At 41.1% G+C, this 23007-nt stretch overlaps 3 protein-coding genes across 5 annotated transcripts; 1 reads left to right on the top strand and 2 right to left on the bottom strand.

Annotated features, from left to right (window-relative positions):
- Positions 1-6866: 6866 nt before the first annotated feature.
- LOC104422907 (probable complex I intermediate-associated protein 30) lies at positions 6867-10671 on the bottom strand. Of its 3 annotated transcripts, none has more exons than XM_010035367.3 (8): positions 10200-10671; positions 10022-10101; positions 8720-8833; positions 8431-8481; positions 8239-8330; positions 8012-8092; positions 7793-7891; positions 6867-7363 (listed from the first exon to the last, which is right to left on the bottom strand). In XM_010035367.3, exons 1-8 carry the CDS (start codon positions 10535-10537, stop codon positions 7175-7177), a joined length of 1044 nt encoding a protein of 347 aa, XP_010033669.2. In that variant the 5' UTR covers positions 10538-10671; the 3' UTR covers positions 6867-7174. The 3 variants fall into 3 exon arrangements, with proteins under 3 accessions (XP_010033669.2, XP_010033670.2, XP_010033668.2); XM_010035368.3 differs by having other exon boundaries at positions 10236-10671; XM_010035366.3 differs by having other exon boundaries at positions 10217-10353.
- A 1449-nt stretch (positions 10672-12120) lies between these two features.
- On the top strand, positions 12121-12540 carry LOC104422906. Its single transcript, XM_010035365.3, has one exon. It carries the CDS (start codon positions 12121-12123, stop codon positions 12538-12540), a length of 420 nt encoding a protein of 139 aa, XP_010033667.2.
- Positions 12541-13219: 679 nt separating this feature from the next.
- Positions 13220-22417, bottom strand: LOC104422905 (CCAAT/enhancer-binding protein zeta). The gene is made up of 16 exons (XM_010035364.3): positions 21568-22417; positions 20633-20708; positions 20189-20308; positions 19624-19699; positions 19125-19193; positions 18920-19000; positions 17838-17909; positions 17254-17346; positions 16929-17081; positions 16752-16835; positions 16491-16634; positions 15917-16006; positions 15435-15517; positions 14978-15328; positions 14429-14651; positions 13220-14273 (listed from the first exon to the last, which is right to left on the bottom strand). The coding sequence occupies exons 1-16, from the start codon at positions 22322-22324 to the stop codon at positions 13524-13526; spliced, it is 3222 nt and encodes a 1073-aa protein (XP_010033666.2). The 5' UTR covers positions 22325-22417; the 3' UTR covers positions 13220-13523.
- Positions 22418-23007: the final 590 nt, after the last annotated feature.

Raw genomic sequence — 23007 nt, 5'->3', positions numbered from 1 at the left:
ATCCGATGATGATGTCCCTCTCTCTCTTCTCCAGAAGGTTCTGTCTCTCTGCGTGTCCTGTCAAAAAAGATTTGACGGCAACAGGGCAAGTCGCGAAGCCCCGGGCCCCACCCACAAGCCCCCCCTCTCTCTCTCTCTCTCTCTCCTCTGCTTGCGAGGCTTCTTTTTTTCATTTGTTGGAGGGGCAAAAGGTTGCTGGGCCAGCTGTGGGAAATTTCCTCTTCCTTTTTTTTTTTTTTTTTTTTGGAGGAAATTTTTTTAGCACGGCTGCCCGGTTCTCCGTTTCTGGCAACGGCCGCCGAGCCGTGCCGACCCGACACGGCTGGACCCGACCCCGCGGTGGGAGTGGGGGCGGTCCCCGGGCCCGTCCCCGGGCATCTTCGCTCCTCGCGGACAGACCCGGGCCCTACCGGAGGGACTGTTGGTCGCTATCTGATGGATAATAAAATCGATTGCTGGCTCCTCTCGGGGCTAGACTTTTTATCCATTTCTTCTTATGGCTTCCTAAAATATCTTGATTTTTATGGACGACATTTCTGGTTTTCAATTTCATAGGGGATAGGCGGATTGAAAGTTTTAAAAACTCATCGAGATAATGTAATTGAGTCAAGTCATTTTTAATAAATCCATCCAACTTGACAAATAAAAAATACTAATGAGTTTTAAAACTTGATTATATCAAATTAATAAATTTTAAGGCTCAATTATACCTTTGAATTTTTTTAGGAATTAATAAGTTATAGTATTTGATGACACTTTTTAAAAGTTTTCAATTTTAATTGCATTATCGTAATAAATTTTAGGACTTTTAATACATTTATCTCAATTCGCAATAAATTCCAAAAAGTGTTTTTTTTTTTTTATATGAAGATCCGGTGTTTGGAAGATGCTCGAAATCTTGGACCTTCCCAATGGTGAGAGAAGCCATTTGCACGATACGTGCTGCATAATCATCCGCTTACTTGAAGAAGCACCTAGACAAACATCTTAACGAAACGGTCGAGCTCCAAGAGAGATCCGCCACCTCTACAAAACCATAATTTTCAAAAACAATTTTTTTTTCTGACCAAAAAAAAAATGTACAATTTTTTCACCCAAATCCCAAAAATCATCTAAACTTTTGTGTGTGGAATAAAAGGGAAATTTATTTAAAAAGCGGTAAGCCTCTTGTACAATGGTCAATTAAGCCTTTATTTTTTCAACTTGACTACTTAAGTTATAAATCTTTTCAAAATTTGTTGATTTGGTTATTTTGGCCAATTTTGATAGGAAATGTTGATGTAGTGATTCAATCAATGTTAGCCATCCTAAATGGCGATTTTTTCAAATTTTGTTAAATTTTCCCCTTGTTCCTTTTTTCATTTTTCCCTTCATCAATTGCCATTACACACGAGGGCATGGTCTAGGTCCAATGGACAGCAGAGGAAATAGGGAAAAAGGAAAAAGTTAAAAAAAACCTCAAAAAAATCATTGGCGTCAACGATTTTTTTATCAAAATTGACCATAGTAACTAAATTGATAAATTATTAAAAGGTTTAATATTAAATTGATTAAATTTAAAATTTCAAAACTAAATTAACTATTATATAATAAATTTGAATTTTTAAATAATTAAATTTATATAAATTATCATGGACATTTCAAATGACACAAATTATCCTTGTACTTTTACTTATAATGAAAGTACTCACATTGAAATTTTCCCTCCAAGCAAGGAGACGTGGCGCATGATGTGACCAATTGTGATGTGTGTTTAATAAAGGAAAGAGTTGTAGTAGTGATCTATCTAAATACACGCAAGTCAATTAGTCCTAATTACTCGTTCAAAAAAAAAATTAGTCCTAATTAAAAGGAATCAGAAACAGCGATATTTTAGAGAAACAGTGTCTTTGAATTTTCCTAATGTGTACGAAGTGTAATTTCGGCATCATGGTGTCACATCGGCATCCCTAAATAGAAAACTTAATAGTGGGTATTTTCGTTTCCTTTAGGCTTTTTGAATCATTTGTAAAGGTGGGTTATCTTTTTCAGATTTGGCCTGGATTATTTTTTTTTCGGTAATGGTAAAAATATATAAATAGCTGAGGTCAACTTTACAAGATCGGCACCAAAAAAACTTACGCTCTAAATGCTACAAGCATAGAGAGTGGAAGGGAGCCGAAGAAGAGCCACAAGGCAACAGCAAGAAGACAACCAAGCTAACAACAGTTCAAAGGACACACCGCAAAAGGCACAACTACTAAAATAGCCCAGCAAACCTCGACCAGCATCCAGAGGAAGGGACGAAGAACGAAGAGATTTGGCCTGGATTACAACTACGTATGTAGACGACTATTTTCTTAGGTTCCGTTTGTTTCATCTAAAATGATTTAGTTGACAAAAATAATTACTTATATTACTTAAAATAATTAATTAATGAAAAATATTTTTAATATCAATGACAATTTATATAGTAATTTTTTTTTCGTTCATTTATTTCCATCAGTGATGAATGCAATTATTTTCAAGAAAGTATTTTTCAAATTATTATTTCTACGAAACAAACGAGATCCATCCATTTTCTTTGGCTAACTTTTCGGTGCCAAAAGTGTTGTTTCCCAAAATTGCACTTCCTGGAAAATGACACTAACTTCTAGAATTATGGAAAAACGGTTGCACTCAACTCTAAAATGTTAAAAAAAAAAAAAAACTCTAAAATGTTACAAATTTAAGATGAAGATAGATTATTCCTCACACGTGATAAGTGGCCTCACAAATCAGATCCCTCATTGGCCCAATCTTTTCAATAGTTGCCCTTTTGGGATAATTTTATTTAAGAGGATGAACAGATAATGTGGTCAATTAACTAATATAAATTTCGTTGTCTCTGGCCATGCTGCTGATACTTTTGTGTTGTGCAGCTGCAGAGCAGCATGGAATGTCTTTTGGACCAAAAATATTGCAAAGCATACTATGCGAGATCGATGAAGATTTTGATGAAATTTTTAATTCTAGTGACCTCAAAGTAATGAACTCGAAATTGATTATTATTTTCTCACAACTCAATGATCATAACAGCCAAGACTGTTTGGTTTTCACGATCTGATATGAAATTATTACACTCATTTCCTATTTATTTAAAATTATTTTATGCATTATAATTTTTCTTTTAAATTGGCATGATTGCGCCATGTGTCACAAAATATTCCAAGTTAGAAAATTTGTAATTTGTGACAAATTTATCCTCCGATAACTTCCGTCTAATATCTCTCTGGAATCACTTACGTGAAAACATAGGTAGAAAACAATTTGAATGATCAGCCCGTTACGTGGATCCGATGTGAAAAATTAATATAAATGGAAAATACCGTCATATTGGGAGGGCCAGATCTAAAGATAATGAACTAGGATGGAGAATTCTGCCAAAATATGCTAATTTTGCCCTAAGAGTTCCCTCACCTTTCGAAAATCTTGTTTAAATCCCTCATTTCACCCTAATATTTCAAGAAATTTATTGTGGGATTACTGATTTGGGAATTTTTTTATGAAATTTTGGGAACATATGGAAAGAATATATTACTATGGAATATTTTAAGACACGAAAATTAATTTAAGATAAATGCGACATAAATATATTAATCTGACATTTTTGTCATATGACTTTTTGTTGCTCGGTGACTACTGGTCTAGTATGGTCGTAGTCAATGCATCAATTTGATTGGCCCTATTGCCACAATCATTCCTCATCTTGCTTTCTCTCTTGTAGGTGCCCCAACTTTTTACTTTTTAAGGAACTAGCAACATTAATTTATATCATGTCTTTCGGCCCCACCTTAATGACCTGCATGATTTCTTCTCACCATTTCCATATTTACATGTTGTCCCCAAATTTGATTGGAAGATTTCATTAAATAGCTAAGATACGATTTCTATTCCGATCACATCCTCGTTCGTATATGGATGCATTTTGTTCTCCATCCCACGTTTAAACACAACATTTTATCAAATGACATCCCATGATTCACTTCTCACCAGTCACCACCGACCTTTGTGATTGACTACTATCTTGGATTTTGATTTTATCTAGAGAAAAGAGATCAAATTAAAATTTAAGGAGTTGCCCGATAGGCGGGCCATTTTATTTCGATCTTTCCTTTTTATGTTGGTGATTGGATTTCTTCTTCCTTTTTTTGAGAGTAAATCCACAAGTTGCAAAAGACCAAATCTTTGCTTTTGATTCTCAACTGTCTAGCCCATCTCCAGCTTGTCCTCATTGGGTTATTTTGTCCGAAAATGGAGGGTCGAAATGTAAAATCAAGAAATTGCAATTTGGCCTAGTCCCTGTTGCAAAAAGCTGCTAGTAGTAATAGCCACCAAATGTGACTACTGGTGCAAAGTGCAGCAGCAGTTTGACGTTTCTGGACCAGAACTCCCTCAAGTGGTCCAAAGGCCAACCCAAAAACAAAAAAATCATTTTAAAAAAGGAAAAAACACAAGGCCACGTGAATTGGAGTCAATCTCGCGTTGGGATTTTCCCAAGATCACGTGCCCAAAGCTTTCTCAAAATCAAAGCTTTTGGCCACATTTTGCCTCTTCATTTGCTCGAAAAAGGAGAAAAGTGACCCCCCTAAAATAAAAGAAGCCAGCGGACAGTGGGGGGACCAAAGAACGTCCTACCACCATCCTTCAAGCCAAGGAAACCCTTTTGGGTGTTAGGCCGAACGGACCCCCAAACCATATCTAAAAACTTGAACGTGCAAAAATATCGCACCCCGAAATCCCTAACTTCGCCGCTAAATTCGGCAATTCTCCCCGCAAATTTCAGCACCATCTTAATCAGCCATGCAGCTGCACTACTACTCGAGGACATGTCACCACGACTGTTCTCCGATTTTTCTTTCGTTTAGGGATTCAGATCGGCATCAGATGTGGGATTTTTCTATGTGCGATTTGGTTTGGGGGCGGGGAGGGGGGATAGGGATGGATGATTGAGCGAGAAGCATCCGGGGCTTTATTTAAAAGGACGAATGCCCCTGCGTTCTGGAACCGTCGTGGGAGGAGACGCTAGAGAGAAATTAAATAGGCGGCGTGCATGAACTTTGGGGCTGGTGCAGCACCGTCCAAGTGCAGGCCCTCCGGCGAGAGATAGTTTTCAGTGCGTGTTCGTTTGGAAGTGGTTCGTCCACGTCACCTACAGATGCCCCTCCATAAAGCTCCGATTTTAATGCTTTATATGCATAAATGCATATATAGATATAGATATAGCTTAATTTAATTCGCTCGCGGGTCCGTCTGCGATCTATGCAGCGCGATGGTGGTCGTCGCATGTTAGGCCTCACGTGAAACACGTCCGATTTTTAATGCGTTATGCGCGGGATCGATGTGTGTCGGTCGCGTGTCGGTCGAGTTCGCGCCAGAGCGCAGCTGTGCATGTGCCGACCTATATAGCCCGCGAGGCGTCTCGAAACCGAAAGCGATCTTTCCTGGAACCACCCCACCCCACCCCAACTTGCGTATGGACGGCAACTTGCGAAGCGGCGGCGGCCGCGTCAACTTGGGCACGAGGGGATGAAACCCTGGAGGGGGCGTGTAAAGAGGCTAGTGGGAGGGGCAACGGAGGGGGGGTTGACGGGGCAAGGCCTTCCTCCGATTTGGAAATTTTTCTTTTGAGGGTTTTTGATTTGATTGATTTGATTGATTAGATTGATTTGCCACGACCCAGCTGAATGCTGCTTTGTCATCTCCTGCGATTTGGTCTTCCTTTCGTTTTGGTGGGTGGGTCGCTGTGCGCACGCTGAGGCCCGGCTGGCTCTAGCTGGAAGTTTCAATTCAATGGTCCTGTACTCTAATTTGACCGGAGAGGTGACATCAATGGAATGGACCCTGTGGATCGTCAAGAGGGAAGACGAGAGCCCCCCGCGTGCAGTCCTCCTCCTTGGATTGGACAAATTCTAAATTATTCTTTCCCATATCGTACGCATCAGTGCATATGTAAGCTCACTTCAAAATAATACGAGCACACGAATGACTCATGTGGTTTAATGGTGTAGGCTCGTACCATCTTATGGTTGAGATGGGTCCTCGGTAAGACCTTAAATTGCAGCGCTCCGGGGGGGACAACCCTGATAGCAAGGCCCCACGCGACTGGGTAATGCCGTGCCCCCCGTACAACTCGCGGGCCCGGGGGCCAAATCCGGGTATGCCCTCCCTTGGGGAGAAATAATTGAAGGTTGGGAGCAAAATTCAGGCTCCCGGAAAACACATAAGAACCTGGTAATGGACCTGAGCAGGTCCTTAAACAGCTAAGGAGAAGCCCCCACTGGAGGGAAAACCTCCCTGAGGTGAGAGTCCCCAAAGTGGGGTCCCGTATCCCGCCTCTCACAGGAGAAACAATAGTGAGAGGAGCGAGAGGTCCACAGCTGCTGGGGTAACAGCAGGTCTCCTACAAAGGAGGTGGTGGTTTGGATGCTAACCGATTAAATTCGAGGCTACCCAAGGACCACGTAGAGGTCTGCCGCAAGCATACCCGGGCTGTAGCTGGCTTGAATGCCAAGTTCCACCAACTAAACGCTACAGCACGCCTGAGTTTCAATACGAGCACACGAATGATCCATGTGGTTTAATGGTGTAGGCTCGTACCATCTTATGGTTGAGATGACATTGGCTGGCATATACCGGGTGTATGGAATATTCGGTCGCTCCGTTCAGGCAATCTTACAGGCCAAAAAACTGGTCAATCTGGCACTAGGCACTATAACGACTTTTCATTATAAGCTCTCGATGCTGATATTGAAAGTCACGAGTAGATCAAACCCACTTCCTTTCTGGATCCGTTCAATAGAGGATGATGCATATAGTAACATGATATATATATATATATATATATATTTAATAACTAACAAGCAAAAACATCAAGGAATTATCTGTGTTATGCACCATTGGGCCTTGGAAGAGGTTCTTTGGCACTCACTCCAGCTTAACTCAACGTACAGGAAAACATGGTGTGCTGGTGCAAAAAGAAAGACTGAGCCTTTGCGCAGTATCCAAAGCCTCTCAAGAACACACTATTGGGAAGGTACAAAATTTTGAATCGCTAAATAGTAAATTCTAGCAAAGATTACAAAACTACACCATGAAGCTCGACCGAAGCTCTAGGAAAATGGACTTAATTCCCGCCAACGTGATGTACAGATGCTCATTCTGTCCTCAGCGCCTTGATCCATTCAAGTTCGACTCTGAAATCACCGGGCCCAGATTTTGCACCGGGCATTCCACCTTCTGCATTAACAGACAGTGACATGCCAAGGATTCGAGATGGATTCATTTCCAAACTTGCGTCTATGACATTCCCTCTCCACGTTGGCAAATATCGGGCAAGAGGAATCTGAAAAGGCCATAAAATCCACAGATTCAAAATAGCTTTCACGCATCAGAGCCAATACACACACATATATATATGCATCCTGTCCTCTTTTACTTGCCACTTCAAGTTTCAACCAAAGTAATAAAGCCTAAAAATATCTTTTGCAGCAAAATCATGCATAAGGACCAACCCATTTGAGATCAAATGCTCATCGATGAGATGCCATTGATGGTGAATAGAAAAGAGATCACCATCAGTTTGCTGCGACAATTTGAACTCAGAAAGGACCAACATGAAATGAATGACGGAAAAATTAAACCACAGGGAGGACCAATATAACAGGCTTGATGGAAAAAAGTATCCGAGAATAGAGGTCTAAATGAGTCCAGCTTCTAATACGCTACTGAAGCTCGACTTGCTAACCACTGCACTAACAAGGACAAGACTTGCCTTTGCAATATACCAATTGTCTTTTGGCACAAAGACAAAAGCCTGCCATGAATTATCTTCCGGCTGTCCAGGTGAGTTCACCCAATTCTCCGTGTAGATCTAGATCAGAGGTCAACAATATCAGAAAAGCAAGTTGTACACCAGCTAAAATGTTCAAGATAAAGGGGAAACCTGAGGACTACCTCTCTTATAAAAGCTGAAATATGGATAGATACTTACAGTGGATATGTAGCATCTACCATCTCCTTTAAGCTTTAGAGCTATGGTATCATATGCATCCAAATCAATGAAGCCATCAAACTGCAGAAGGGGGGAAAAATGAACAAGGAAACTAACTAAATACTGATGCTGGGAAGAATAAAGGAAACACTCAGTAAGACACGGAAAAGAACTTCTTAGTGTCAGCAATGAGCAATATCCTGCAAGAACGTGCAAAAATCACTAACCTTCTTGGACCGCATTCCACAAAAGCCACCCCTTTTGATATTCCATTTGGAATCCTCCGCAAGATCCAGTGAGAGGTGGCCAGAAAATATTCCTATGCAAGAAACACAGAAGCTATTGAGTGTTCAGAACTCAAAACCATCACAAGTCATTATGCCGATATAGTCACTATAGGAATAATGACTAAGCAATACCCTTTAGTCCATTCCCAGCATCATTAATCTCCAAGGAGGCAGACGAAAGCCCTGAAAACTCACAATAGTGGCAAAGATGTTACCAATGAGATGAAAGGTCATATCACCATTTGGCAGTGCAATATGATGGAAATGTGGTCTTTCCATTTAGACAAAGACAAAATTGTATCAATATACTCTGGGTGTGCAAAATACTGGTCATTTATTTCCCGTTTAACCTCATTTCTTTTCATCTGTTTGGTAAACTGTCTGATCCACCAACCGAATATTATCTAAAACACATGCATACCCCCATATTCAGAATCCGAGTAGAGATGCCACCTTTTCAACTCTTCCTTTGAGTTGAAATTAAATATACTTTTCTCGCTTGGAGGTATCAAGTCTTCAACATTCCATGTGAGAGCTGCACATATAAGAAGATCAACACAACAATTACCAAAGGTAGAGAGTGTAGTTATAAATTACGTAAGTGTCAATCTCTTTTATTTTCTAGAAAAGTAGTTTATAACCATTTTGGAGTAGAAAGTATACGGTTAAGACTTCAGACAATGATACTGAACATGAGAGTACATAACAAATGCAAAAAATCAAAAGATCAAGTTCTCTTCAAGCAGATAGACAATTAAAACATGCCAAAAAGCCACAGACGAATCGAAAAACCCATTTTATGATCAGGGAAGCAGATTTTTTTTCGAAAGGACATTTTTCAAGTCATGCGAAGAGAGAAACACTACAAAGGTAATCGCATCAACTCCTTTTTCAGCAACCACCGCTATGCTGCTGATGGAATAATAAATGCTGCAGTTAATCACAAAGTAGATTTACTTTGCAAGAACTTCGATTACGGCAATTTGATGGTGTTTTTTATACAATCAAAGAAGAGAGGAATCCACCATAATGCTGGATGGAAGTTCCAAAATCCAAGTTTGAACAATATCATCCAGCAAGGGACTCTGGCTAAGAAAGGCTCTTTATGGGCATTCCATGAATACTTACTCGAGAAGTCTAGCACATAACAATAAACTCTCTCATCATGAAAAGCTAAATACAAAGGAAATGCTAAATACCAGCCAGCCGAAAAATCATATCACTAGAATTGGATGCCTTCAGGGCTACAGCTGATGAAATTTTTTCGACTGACAGACTAATAGAAAATGAAACCGAATAAAGAATCATTTTGACATGTTCCAACCCATTGCAAAAATGAATTTACCAAAGCCGCCAATTTGACCCTGCCTTGGAAATGAGCCCGCATCTGTGTCCTCATGTCTCTTTAAAGAGGAAGTTAACCCTCAAGCACTATCCATGGCCTCTCCCTTACCAAAGAAATGCCCCCAAAATGCTAAATTTGAATGAGACAGGACCGGAACATGATACCGCCAGTCACCCATCAATCTTAACGAAACAATATTTCATTGCAAAACGCAATTGTTAGCAGGAAACAACACTCACGGCCAAGGTAAAAAAAAAAAAAAAAAAAATTGATAAGCTTCGTATGCAAAACACACCACCGAGGAATGAAATAAGGCCTTAGGTACTGCATCAACAAATCTGAGGAAGTTTTCGACGAATACGAAGAACATGTAAGTACCTCTCTTCGTAGCATTTAGAGAGGCCTGCCACAACGCTCGAAACCTAGACATTTTCTCGTTCTTCCTCCCCAAATCTATCCTGAAAATCAGAAAGGGAAGCAGGACCATCATCATCTGGAATACGAAAGGCCACTCGCATGAATCAAAAGCTTGCCTATCCACCCAAAAAAAAAAGACCTGGCAAAATGACGAACCGTTTGGGAAGAAAATGACCTCGAACTGATCGGAGAAGCACGCAGAGAGGGAGAGAGGGAGAAGCCGGTCGATCGGAGTGATGACGTGGCTTCGCGGTCGCCGCCGGTAGCCGATCGCCGCCGCCGCCGAGAGGTGTGGGAACTGTGCGGAAGCTCGAGGCGAGGTTCTAACACTTTTGCGACTGGGGGCGGCTCCGAGACACGTGGAAGTTTCTCAGGTTTCGTCCCAAAACGACGACGTCGTTTTGGTGACTTCCTATGGCTCGTTTTCCCATCGGACGATCCTCGCCCGATCGCAAAATCTCCTTCTCTCTCTCCCATCTACAATCCAGCACGCCGCCGCCGCCGCCGCTCGCCGCTCGCCGCCCCGCAGCCGGCGGCCCCCTCGCCGGCCGAAGGCGAATCCCGGCGGCGCTCGTCTCTATTCTCTAACCTCTTTGCTCTTCGTAATTGACTCGGTTTCTGGTCAGTTCGTGCGTCGGCGAGTGAGGGAAGTTCGAGGGCAAAATGGGAAAAAGAAAAGGGAATGGTGTGGTCGAGTGTACAGGTGCACGATAAGAGGACCAATGAACGGGTGCCACCTAGCCCTCGCCATTTGTCATTAGTAATTACATCCTTCAGGCTAAAAAATAAGGAAAAAATAAACAGAGAGGGCGCGTTTAGTAACGCACGTTAAAAAATTATTAAAGGAAATAGAAATAGAAAAAAATATTTTTGTTAGGAGGAAAACAAATTTTGACCCAGAAAGACACGTTTGGTAAAATTGTTCCGAAATAAAAAATAAATAGAAACACGTTTGGTAAATTTATATTTTTTTGTTTCTTTTAATTTTTTAATTTTTTTTTTTTTTTAATCTTCTTTTGGCCAATTGCCGGCCATGCTAAGGCCGGCGACCGGCCGACAAGGGCCGACCTCGCCTTGGCTAGGCGAGGCTCGGCCACCGCCTCTGGCCGGTGAGCTCGGCCTCGCCCCCGGATCCAACGAGGCCGAGCCTCGCCGGCCCCCGGCGAGGCCGAGCCTCGGCCATGGCCGAGGCCGGCGACCGGCCAAAGAAAAAGAAGAAGAAGAAAGTAAGAAAAAAATTTATTTCTCATTTTCGTTCCAATTTTGTTAGGAACAAAATACGATTTTGAACAAAAACGCAAACAAACGCGTTTTTTTTTTGTTCTCGAGAACAAAACAACAGAAAATCTGTTCATGAACAGATAAAAAGAACACAAACATGCAAGGCTAAAGAGAAAAGAACAAATTGAACAATGGCATAAAAATAACAAATTCTTTTTTATCGGTGATTTTCAATTAATTTGATCTATTGTTTGAGGCTATTTTAAGTCAATTTGCCTACATGACATGCGCATCGTGTAATACATAAATATTTTTATTTAGTGATAAATCTTTTCGTTTTTCAAGCATCTGGTACGGGCAAAATCATGAATTTTTATCAATTTTCATCAAACTTAAACTTGAGTACACCGTATGTACTTGTCTAATCACAAGTACACCTTTATGACTTATCCATGGCGGGACCTTCCTTGCAGACAAAAATGGGCCATTTTCACATTTCTCCGGGCGTCCTAGAGTTTGGACAAGTGAGAAGAAGTTAAAAAAACCAGCTTAATCTTATCAAGAGTGCTTACATCCTCATCTAATCAACGAAGAAGTCATGTCAAATGTTCACAATCGCTATGGCGGGCGGACGAAAAATAATTGAGCATTTGAATTAAACAAAGCTCTAATTGAATCGACTTTGCCATCACGGCATGCAAATCTCCATCTCTAGACAATGGGCGCGGAATTAAACCATGATTAATATTATTATTAGAAGATAATAGGATCGATGTGATTAACGCATCGCTATCAGCCTATCAGGAGAAAAAGATGAAGAAAATATCTTCCGATGGGACATGGAAGGACACACCAAGTACAGCAGCCTCTCTGTATTTGCTTGTATTTCCTGTCCCAGCGATCAGCTGGGGGTGTTCAGATCAGGGTTGATCGAGTTAACAGGTCCTATGGGATCAAGAGCCAGCAAGCTGAGCAAAATCGCCGGGCAGCAGCAAGGAGCGAGGCGGCTGGAGGGCGGCCCGGCAACCCCGAGAGGATACGTTCCGGTATGCGTGGGATTGAATGACGATACCAAGCGGTTCATCGTCCACACAAGAGCTCTCACGGATGCAGACTTCATCCAGCTGCTGCGCAAGTCAGCCGAGGAATTTGGGTTCTGCAGCGAGGGGGTGTTGAGGATACCATTTGCAGCTGAAGATTTCGAAGACTGGATCGCCAGAGCTTCGAAGACGAAAGATTTAAGGGTGAAGCCGGCTTAAGCCGGGTCGAAGATTCGCGGTCGTCGCTGTTTATCCATATTATGAAGCAATTGTATGTAAAGTCTAGGAAGCAGGAACCTAGTATAAGTTTCTTGTAGATTTGATATAAATGGATGCATCATAGCTAATTATACAAGAAGAACGGAAATAACGCTGAACTTCTCTAATTTTTCAGCCAAGGCTACGGGTTCATACGCTGTATCCAGCTGCTAGCATGCATCTCACAGAGAAAGAACACGACTCTTGAACGTTATGATACCCGCTTCGCTGCTTCAACTCTGTTTCGACTCGTCGATTCTGATGGACCGACGGGTCTTTCTATGGTCAAGAACATGGGAGACCATGGCACTGTTACTTCTCTTCCACCTTTCTCGTTAAAGGTAAATGAGACTGAACAACGATCGCAAAGTCATAGAAATAACTTCCTAAAGAAGCTGGATATCAACCCCGATTAGCAAAACCGATGACCTGGAAGTCAGTTGATTTGTGTGAAGAAGTAGACTTGTTCAGTGTTCACTTCCAAAGGAAGTCAGACTCTTATGAACATAAGAAACTAATTCATTCGAGTAAAGACATTGATGAAACTCTGATCGATGATATGTTTTGTGATTCTTTTCTGTATGGAGATCGCGATTGTCGAGCTTGTAATGCCACCCAATCGCATCTCACTACAAGGAGATGGGGTAGAAAGATTACTTTTTCTTCATTAATGTGTACTAAATCACAGGTACAAACTCTGCCGAAAACATCATAAAAATTGAAGAAAATGTCATAATTCATCTTTCCTCGCATTAGTCAAAACTCGAGAGGAAGGAGGTACAAACAAACCGAAACACTTGATTGCTACCTCAATCGCTGGTTAGTTCCTCCCTTCCTCTGATCGATATCCATGTGCAAATGAAAGAAAGTCGCCAGCCGTGTTTGACAGCTTTTGAAAGTGTGTCAATGTTTATCACCTGCGTCTGCAAATCGGCTTCTTATAATCACTTGGATGACCTTGCTTTCTTTCGTGATTTTGACTTCTTTTTAGTCGATTTCTGCAAGCCAGGATCCTCGGTATCCTTCTTTCGTGATTTTGACTTCTTTTTAGTCGATTTCTGCGAGCCAGCATCCTCGGTATCCTCTTTAAATAAATGTTCATAATCTTCAAGACTGGCAAAAGGTGATGCTGATGTCTTCCCCCTAGATTTCCTCTTTCCTTTTCTCCGATGGGAGCTATCTTCTTCTTCATCAGTTTCATCATCTGCTACCCCAATTGCCACATCGTCTTCGTCGTCTTCGTCGTCACTTCCATCATCTTCGATGGGGCCAATATCGTCATCTTCAATGGGGCCAATATCGTCCTCTTCTCCCTCATCCATGTCGAATGGAAGATCAGTCTCTCCCTCACTAGCATCGCCAGCCAAATCATCATCATCTTCTGCAGCAACTCGCTCCAAGTCGTCATAATCATATTCACCATTTCCATCTAAGGAAATGTCAGCAGAGTCCAACATATTCTCAATCTCCTCATTATCGCTCTCATCTCCACCATCCACCTCTGCATCATCCACATCATATAGTTCTTCTGCAGCTTCTTCATCTGCTCCTTTCTTCTTTTTCTTCTTCTTCTGTTTGTTTGAGGAATTCATTTTATTTATATAGAACTTGTGGAAAACTAGATCTTCTGGGGGAACATCCGTTTCAGCAAGTGACAGAATTTCTGGCCCAATTAACTGATTGTTCATATCAAGCTGGGGAAAGAAACACAAGAGCAGACACAAATTTAGAGGGTTCCACAGTAGGCAGTGGACACTCATAGTAAGGTCAATGGGTCACAGACAAATGGAAAGCAACTTAGAGAACCTATTTATACTAGGGCAAAGAAACATATATATTGATGTCTCACCTTCTTGGCAGGTTCAATTTGGGAACCACCATGCCATGAGCTTTGCTTGGGTTTCTTTTCCATTAACTTGTCTAAGAAGGCCGGGAGTGAGAGGTCGTTTAATGGGTTTCCATTGTACACAATGTTGGCCCCAGACAGGAGTGTCTGAGCCATGGTAGCAACTGATGGATGAACATGTGAAGCAAGTACCGTGAGCTCCCACCAACTTACACGATCTGCATTGCTATAGTTCCCCAAATGGGAATGAAATCAATTCATTTGGAGTTTTTTAAACATAAATTATCAAGGGTTTATGAAAATGCAAAGCAGTTCAGAAACTGGCAACAGCTACAAGAGAAGGCCGCCAATTCGATGAAGAATTGTAGACCCTTAATGTATAGCCTCTTTAGAGAAAATAATTATTCTATACATATAGTAAATATTTACTCCACTTATAACATATTCCTAAAACAATGATCAAGAGATCATACAGCACGATTAGATTTGGCAACAATACTACAGTCCATTACAGGGAACATACCAGGGAAAGAAAAGGGGGTGTTAACTTACCAGTAAGATGGCTCTCTGTGCCTAGGATTATACCCTCCAGGAAGCAATGGATCTGTTGAATTTACTCCAGACTGGTCAATTTTGTTTTTAGATAATTCAACTCCCTGAGTAGTTGGAGATTCATTCTTTATAAGCAACTCAGATGCTTCGTCAGAGAGTTCATCATCATCAGAAGAACAGATGGGCAAGCCATCCTCCTCCTCTGAGGAATCATCATCCTTCACAGAATCATCAACAATCGAATTATTTTCTTCTCTTGAATCATTGATTTCTTTTTTGTCAGCTTCTTCAACAATGTCTTCAAAATGTTCTAGCTCTTCATCAACCAACTCACTCTGGAGCACTACATTCCTGCACAATAGTATGTATTTTTTCAAGAAATTTCCATCTGAAACTCTCATCCTCCAGTAAGTTCATTTAAACATCAAAAACAATCCAAAGAACATCCTGTCCTCACCACAAAGGAGGTCTGGCTTTAAGAAGCTCAGAGAGAAGAAAAAGATATCCACAGGCATATTGAGGTGGCTGTTGCAGTGCAACCTGTCAAAAGTCAGTGAACTTTCATTAGAAAATGAAAAATCGGGAAAGGCATTGCCATCATTTATCTATGGAGTCTCAGTTCTCAGAAAATTTTTATAAGTTAAAATCTCTAGAAGAATGAGCATGAGAGATATTAATGAACTATAACTAACTGAAGCACAACAAGCCATGTTCTGCAAATAAGAAATATTAGTTTAACATTCTACTTCTACGACCAGGAACTGCCTGAAATAGTTGTGCCAAGCATGCACTTCTATGAGGAAGAGAGGAAAGCAAACATTCATCTAAGAGTATTTTAAGGACATTTTTGCAGTATTTATCTCTAGATTTAAGCAGAGAGAGATATCTAGCAACCATAAGAAAGAATTGAGGAAGGCTAAAATGGTCCTTGCTACAAACCTGCAACAGACGCTTTGAAAAGGCGGCCACACGCTTTAAATTCACATCACTTTTCATGACTCTCAGAAGTAGACCAATAAACATTTCCGCCTGAAGAATGCCAAAAAACCAAAAAAGGTGAGAGAGACAGCGCGCGCACTATAAGAAAGGCACAAACCATTCCTTGTTTCTTCTTTGTATTCTTAAGTATTTGTTAGCTTCCTTATTCTTGAGAGGGGCATGTCAAGGGCCAAAAGCAGGACAAGAGGATACATACAGGGGCATGGCAAGTAACTCATAAGATACTCTGACATGTGATCTCATCTTCCCAAGACCACCAACTCAGCAATATCTAATTCAAGTCATTTAACTCTTTCAATGTGAGTTCTTTTATGTCTTCAAACTCAAGCTACACTTGATCTTCATTTGCATAAAGAGAACTAAAAGAAGCATGTAAGCCTTAACACAAAACTCCACATCCATTAGATAACAAGCTTCCGATTGAGAAATTTCCCTAATGAATGGTATTTCAAGGTGGCCGTAGGCATTCTACATAGTATGTCCAATCAGACATAAAAATATCAGTGTCGCTTGCCTTGGAAGAATTCATGGCAGTAGGAAGTAGAAGTTTTGAGTATAAGGCACGGTAAAACCGGTCACTGGCTATCTGATTTTTGGATGAGATTTTGTTGAGAAGCATCAGAGCTTGTATTCCTACATTAAAATTATTTGAGTGAACCTGCATAAGAAGAGTGCAGGTATCAGAGCACATAGAAAGGTTATTTCCCTCTTGCACCAATCATATAGCTCCCTTCACAAGATACTCATCACAAATGACTTGTGTCTCTGAGCTCACCAATCGGAAGAGCAGTGGTGTCTGGACCTCGACAAAGTCATCAGCCTCGTTGTTTGAAACATAGGGAAATGCTCTGTTCACCCCCTGGAAGAATGAAAAGGTACCATAAGATCAACAGAGAAATTGCAAAACCATCGCAGATTGTACAAATCAGTGGAAAGAATAAGAGAAACTGACAGTTAACAAGACTGATAGTATTCTTGAGTCTAATTCAACATGAGCCTCTGTTGCATCTTTTTCCTTTTCCCCCTCAGAACCAGAGGCCCTCTTACGCTCCTTTTTGCCACTCTTAGCTTTTTGTTGACCACTACCAACCTCAGTAATCAACACCTGACATTGTCCAACAAAAATAAACATCCGAGATCTTCAAAATAGAATCTCTAGGTAATCAGATCATAACAAAAACGTTTGCCTCTGCTGGAGACCTAGGAAGGAAAAGAGACCTCATTCTATGCAACCATGAAATAATACAAAAGGTGCAATTACTATAATGTAATAGTACCTTAAACACAGCAAAGTACACATCTATCAATCTTTTTGCCAACTTTGGTCCATCTCCTTTGTTACTAAGACGAATTTGGCTCAGGAAATTAATCTGCACATGTAAAATAGCTAATTGAAGTGAATAAAAATAGAAATCTAACAGCAATGTACTCACACAATCTTATAGGAAACATGTGTAGCCAAGAAGCAATCAGCCTAGAATAAAGTCCATCTACAAGACTGTCGCAATTTAGAGTAATTCAAAGACAAGCTCTTTCAGAAATGATTTGCAGATACAATTGCATAGAAAGGAACTAGAAAAGAAATATTGCAGATGAATACCTAGGCAATCAGCCTACTCCTCTTGGAAAGAAGAAATTTTAAAGATTGATAAACTCATGTTGCACACAAATGCCTCATCACCATTTGGGGTATGGTGGCACAGCCAATGCTTGATGTATCCACTAACCATTACCATACAGTACAATGCAGTGGAAGGTGCTAAAAGTGACACGTTAATCATTTCTTTAAAAAGATCATCAAAGGCCCTGCAAATGATATTACTAAAACAAATGACAATAATATACGAATGAGAAGACGTACAGCATGATACTTTGCCCGTAAATTCAGGTGTGGGCGAAAGAGAAAAGAGTCCACCTCATCAATCACTACCGCCTGTAAAAGGAAGAACCCACTGTGATGACATTTGCCCAAAATAAATATAAAAGTTGTGCATCATAAACAGAACTTAATAGTCAGTCACAGAATAATAGGTGAAATGGCTACTTGCACCCACACAGATCATTCAAGCCAGCACCTTAACGACCTGATAGTTATAGAGGCAATATCATGTATTGCTTTCCATGTTACTTCATTCATACTTTCAAAATTATATGACATAGAGAAGATTCTTATTCAATAGCCTTGAATTTAAAGCTCAGTTGCTGTTCTAATGAACCACAATCTGTTTGATAACCTAGACCCTATCAATGTTGATTTACTACTGAGGAGGACACATGTGGTGCAGGGTATCATTCAAATTTTATGTAATTTGAACAGTGTTTCTTCTTAGTGGCTCTTCTACCAGTTCTTATTCATTTCTTGTTGATTTTTACAAGTTATTTTTCACCAATGCCAGTTGATACAAGAGCCTGGAAATCAGGAAAAAAATCACATTGACATTCATGTGTCCTTTGTAAAACTCGCAAAAAACTCTAATATTTGCTCCACCAACAGAGGTGATTGCTGAAAGATAACGTGTTCAAGGACGAGATATGCTGAATGGTGCACTACCTGATTCAAAAGGAGATTTGTATATTACAGGGCAATCCTCTGAGAAGTAATTATGACCTAATCTCGGAGTTTCCTTCCATTAAACAAAAGAACCATATATTACTCATATAGTTATATGTCCATCCAACATTCAACTAGCTTCAGCAGATTGTTTTTACGGAGGACTAAACTTTTCTATACAAAAAGATGGTCCTTCATTAGCCACATAAATGAGAACACATGCAATTTCTTCCCTCCACATGGAAGGAATGTTCTACAGATCTACACTGGTCCTGTTCCATGTTAAATGTCATGAGAATAGTCCTAACCAATTAACTGAAAACACAGGAAACCACAATCATGAGATTGCCACGTGCATAGTCATAAAAAAAGTCGCTACTTGAACAATATACCTTCATGTTTGGGTGTTCCGACAAAAGGTTGGATAAGTGAAAGTCAGCATTGGATGCACCCTTATTTTGAGGATCCCCAAGCTGCATATAGACAAGGACAACACGTGTTATCACCGTCAGTTGCTATAAAAGTCAACTGGAATCTGGATAAATGAACAATTAAGAATCAATTAGTAAATGGTCAAAAATTTCAATCTCAACTTACTTTGTTGACAAGTGCAGAGAGCAGTCGACGCTCCTGTTCTGATTTATTCTTCAGGAGTGCATACATGGTCTACAAGCACCAAAATCCAAAACCAATCAGATTATTTATACAAGCATTTCAGAAAAGAATAAGTTAAAAAAAAAAAAAATATTGTCAATAGACTAACTCAATAAGGTGATCAAGCAACAAGTACAGAAGAGGTAAATTTGACAAATATACTTGGAAAAGGTAGTGGAGATTACATGAAACTGTGAATCAATTTCAAAGGCAGAATAACTATTAACTATCATATATGCCAGCAACAATTTCCATCCAATGAAGTAGATCAATTTCATGCATATCTAGCTCCAAACCCAATTAAAACTTTTGAGAGAGTTTTGACTATAGATACAATAAGAACACCTGTCCAAAAAATATTTCAGACCCAGTGATTATTTTCAAGAAGAATGTGTGCATATTGCATAGCTAACAAATCTCACAACAGAGTGAAAAAACTTACCCTCAAAGCCTTGTCCTTAAGAATGGGTAGCATATCCCTTGATGCTTCCTCAAGCGCAACAATAAAACGCTCATACCTAAAGAAATCATGCAATCCAAAATTTAATTACCTGAAGCATTTTGTTCAAATCAAATAATGCAATGCCGCTTTAAGCTTGCATCATGATGTAGAAAACATGTTTTTATTCTTGATTTCCTCAAAAGCACATTCGGCATGCAAGTGACAATTTCACCTATAGATTGAAAATGAGTAAATATGTTTGATTTAATAGATATCAATGAGTAGCCTCATCTACTCACTAGATGAAAATAATAGTTTTCAGTTTTTCAATTATCTGTAGTGTATGTCAGTAATATATCATATCAAAGGCATCCTTTTGTGAAAGTTTTTTTTTTTACCGTCCTTCACTCTCTTTCCAGTCTACTGTTCTCAATAAGCTAGATAGGTCTCCGCACGTGACCACAAGTATAAATCAATATTCTAATAAAAGATGAAGCATGCGGACTAGTTAGTTCTAGCAGGAGCATCCATTTTGCAGATTACTAAGGCTTTAAAAAATGCATACCTCTGCTTTAAGCAGTCTTCCCAGTACCAAAAGAGCAGAAGGGAGTAGCCATCCTTTGTCTCTGGAAGATGATTTAGTGGCCTCTGCAAGAGGGTCTTCAGCTTACGTTCAGGTAATAGACTAACAAGAAGTAGGAAAAGTGGTTTAATAATCAAATATGTACACAATAAACTTTAGCATAAATTTTAAAGCAGGATCACAGTAGTTCATCATCCAGAGTTGCACCATGCCAGGGCAAACATAGGTTCAAGAGAAATCAGTGACTCAAAGACACTTGAAATGGGAATGCCAGATTCCTTCTTTTTTCACCCAAAAAGATGGGAATGCCAGGTTAACAATAAATGTAATGCACAGAAGGCAGATGGCGCCCACACGAGGCTCTTCTAGAAGATTAACAGCAAAGCAGCAGCCAGAATTGGGATTTCACAGAGAGAGAGAGAGAACCTTGAAATGAACAATTCTTTCAGTACTTCGAAGCCAGTTAAAGCATGACGTTTCCCCACTTTTGAAATCACCATTCCTAAAAAAGAAAGTGTTTAGATATTATCCATCTAAACTCAAGCGCAGATATTACATCAGCAGTCAGCTACATTATGATGACCAGAATATCTGTCTATAGCAATATAGTGCAATTAACGGACATATGTTCTTGGTTTAGAGGATTATTTCAGTCAATTCTCGCATGGTCTAACAAAGAAAAGCATTGATTCAGAAAAACAACCGGCAGTCATGCAACATACAATCACGACATTTGAAGAAGAGGCAGATACCAAAACAGCCCAATTCATTGAATTACACCTTTTGGGTCTAGAACTGGTAGACGAAACACGGAAAGGTAATAGAGACAAACCTTGGTAACTCTATGAATCGAAAGATAAAGGCATTCAGGTTACAGGATAAAACCTAGAGAACTGTGCCTATAGCCTTCAATGGGTTACAGGCACATCATACCACACGCATGATGAAGTAGATGAGGCAAACTCCAGAAAAAGTAGAAGAAAGAATTCAAAATGCTGTATGCATCATCAATAATCTAAACATGGTTTGATTAGCTGCGAGCTCAACATCTCTCCTTCAACACGAGTCTTGCTCCTCACACTAAGCAAGAAGCTCTTGAGTCCATTACCATATCAACACAGCATGAGATCCTTCCCAATGACAAATAGGATTCACGAAAACATTCGACTTGAACAGCAAAAATTTCATCTAAAGAGAGACTCTCAGAAAGCTTGCCCATTTTGAACTTCACAGCTTCAGAACATCATCCAAGAGACGACATTTGAAGCACTTTATAAGGATTAAATTACAGAACAAGTAAGCATATGTAGAACCCAAGAAACCATCCATTGGCTTAAAAGAGGAACTCCTAAATAACATACCAATTAGCCCATCGAGCGACCGCAGGTTGGCAATTGGATTATCCCCAACCATGACTGAGAAGGCCGACACCTTATCCGAGGCTGTCCCCGATCTCTGCGTCGCGACGACCATCTTGACGTCCCCGCTCTGCCCCCTCGAGGATTCATAATCCTGCGCATACTGCGCCATCAGCCTCTCCCCGAGCTTCCTCTTCTCCTCGACGACAGCCTTCCACTCATCCACATTGCTCACCTCCAATTTTTTCCCTTTCTCTCCAACCACCTTCGCCTCCAGCTCCTCCGCGTCCACGTACCAGACGCCCAGCGCGCTCGCCTTCACCAGCGGAAGCTTCGGCAAGTTCCTGAACTTATCGAACGACGAGGCCCCGCGGCGGCCGCCGTTCTCGTCAACCGACAGCACCGGAGGTTTACGCTTGGCCTTGGGTTCAGGCTTACGCGCCGGCCCATCGTCCTTGGAATCGGCGGCCTTATCGCGACGGGCGGCGTCGCCGGAACCGCCCTTGCCCTTGCCCTTGCTCTTCCGGTCGTCGCCGCGACTGGCGGCGGGGCCGGAATCCGCCTCCGCAGGGCGAGGCTTGAGGGGGCCTTTCCGGCGGAAATCCGCGTCGTTGAAGCCGGAGGAGGGGATGGAGGAGGAGAGGCCGAGCGAGCAGGCGAAGGAGGCCACGTCCGACTTCAGGAGCTCGACGTCTCGCGGGTCGGCGGCGGCGGCGGCGGCCGGCGGAGGCCTCTTGGGCTTCGACGACGGCGCCACCATTTTCGCGCGCGGCGGTGTCCGAAGAGGAGAAAGAGACGGGAGGGTTTATCAGAGGGTGACGGCGGCGAGGGTTTAGAACCGGTTATTTTTCTTTTTCTCGCTAAAGGATGGTCGTGCATGATAAGCCATAGTAACAAATCTTAATATAGTGATAGAAATAACTATGAGTGATGAATTATTATACCGTAACTTATTGCGATAAATAAATTTGTAATTAATTCAATTTGATACTCTTTTGAAATTGAAATTGAGAACCGAATTGTTCGGATATCGATTCTAACTTTTAGAATTAAAAATCCTTCCTCTAACGCAAGGGGAGAAATTCGATTCCTAAACGTCGCAATAGTGATTTACTTTACTACGCTGTCGGCATATGAGATTTCCCTGAATCATTCAAAAAATAAAAAGAAGTTGAATGACATTTTCAAGAACCGGGCTTGATCCAGATCAGGCAATTCTCAGTTTGAGCTATTCATTTTACACACCTTTTAGTCCAAAGCTTGCGGCGATTGCGAGGTGGCGCGAGTGCTCTGCGGAGAGCGAATTTCGGGGGGGTCGACCGCGGCCCGGCCCGGCCCGGCCCGCCCATGTTTCGTGCAAGCCCGGTTGGCCCGTAGTCAACGAGGCGATCCGGAAGGTCAAAGGTCATTTTGGCGATAACACGGTTCGAGCGAGGGCAAAAT

The sequence above is a fragment of the Eucalyptus grandis genome, chromosome 10, assembly GCF_016545825.1.
Source record: "Eucalyptus grandis isolate ANBG69807.140 chromosome 10, ASM1654582v1, whole genome shotgun sequence".
Taxonomy (NCBI): Eukaryota; Viridiplantae; Streptophyta; class Magnoliopsida; order Myrtales; family Myrtaceae; genus Eucalyptus; species Eucalyptus grandis.
This window is presented reverse-complemented; position numbering and strand designations above follow the sequence as displayed.

Coding starts and splice junctions, on each gene's coding strand:
- LOC104422905 (XM_010035364.3), bottom strand. CDS start 22,324: ATGGTGGCGCCGTCGTCGAAGCCCAAGAGGCCTCCGCCGGCCGCCGCC. Junction 19,001..19,124: donor TCTCTGCACTTGTCAACAAA/GTAAGTTGAGAT, acceptor GTCTATATGCAG/CTTGGGGATCCTCAAAATAA. Junction 14,274..14,428: donor AAATTGAACCTGCCAAGAAG/GTGAGACATCAA, acceptor TTCTTTCCCCAG/CTTGATATGAACAATCAGTT.
- LOC104422907 (XM_010035367.3), bottom strand. CDS start 10,537: ATGGGAGAGAGAGAAGGAGATTTTGCGATCGGGCGAGGATCGTCCGAT. Junction 8,093..8,238: donor GTGGAATGCGGTCCAAGAAG/GTTAGTGATTTT, acceptor CCCCTTCTGCAG/TTTGATGGCTTCATTGATTT. Junction 7,892..8,011: donor GTAGATGCTACATATCCACT/GTAAGTATCTAT, acceptor CCTCTGATCTAG/ATCTACACGGAGAATTGGGT.
- LOC104422906 (XM_010035365.3), top strand. CDS start 12,121: ATGGAAGGACACACCAAGTACAGCAGCCTCTCTGTATTTGCTTGTATT.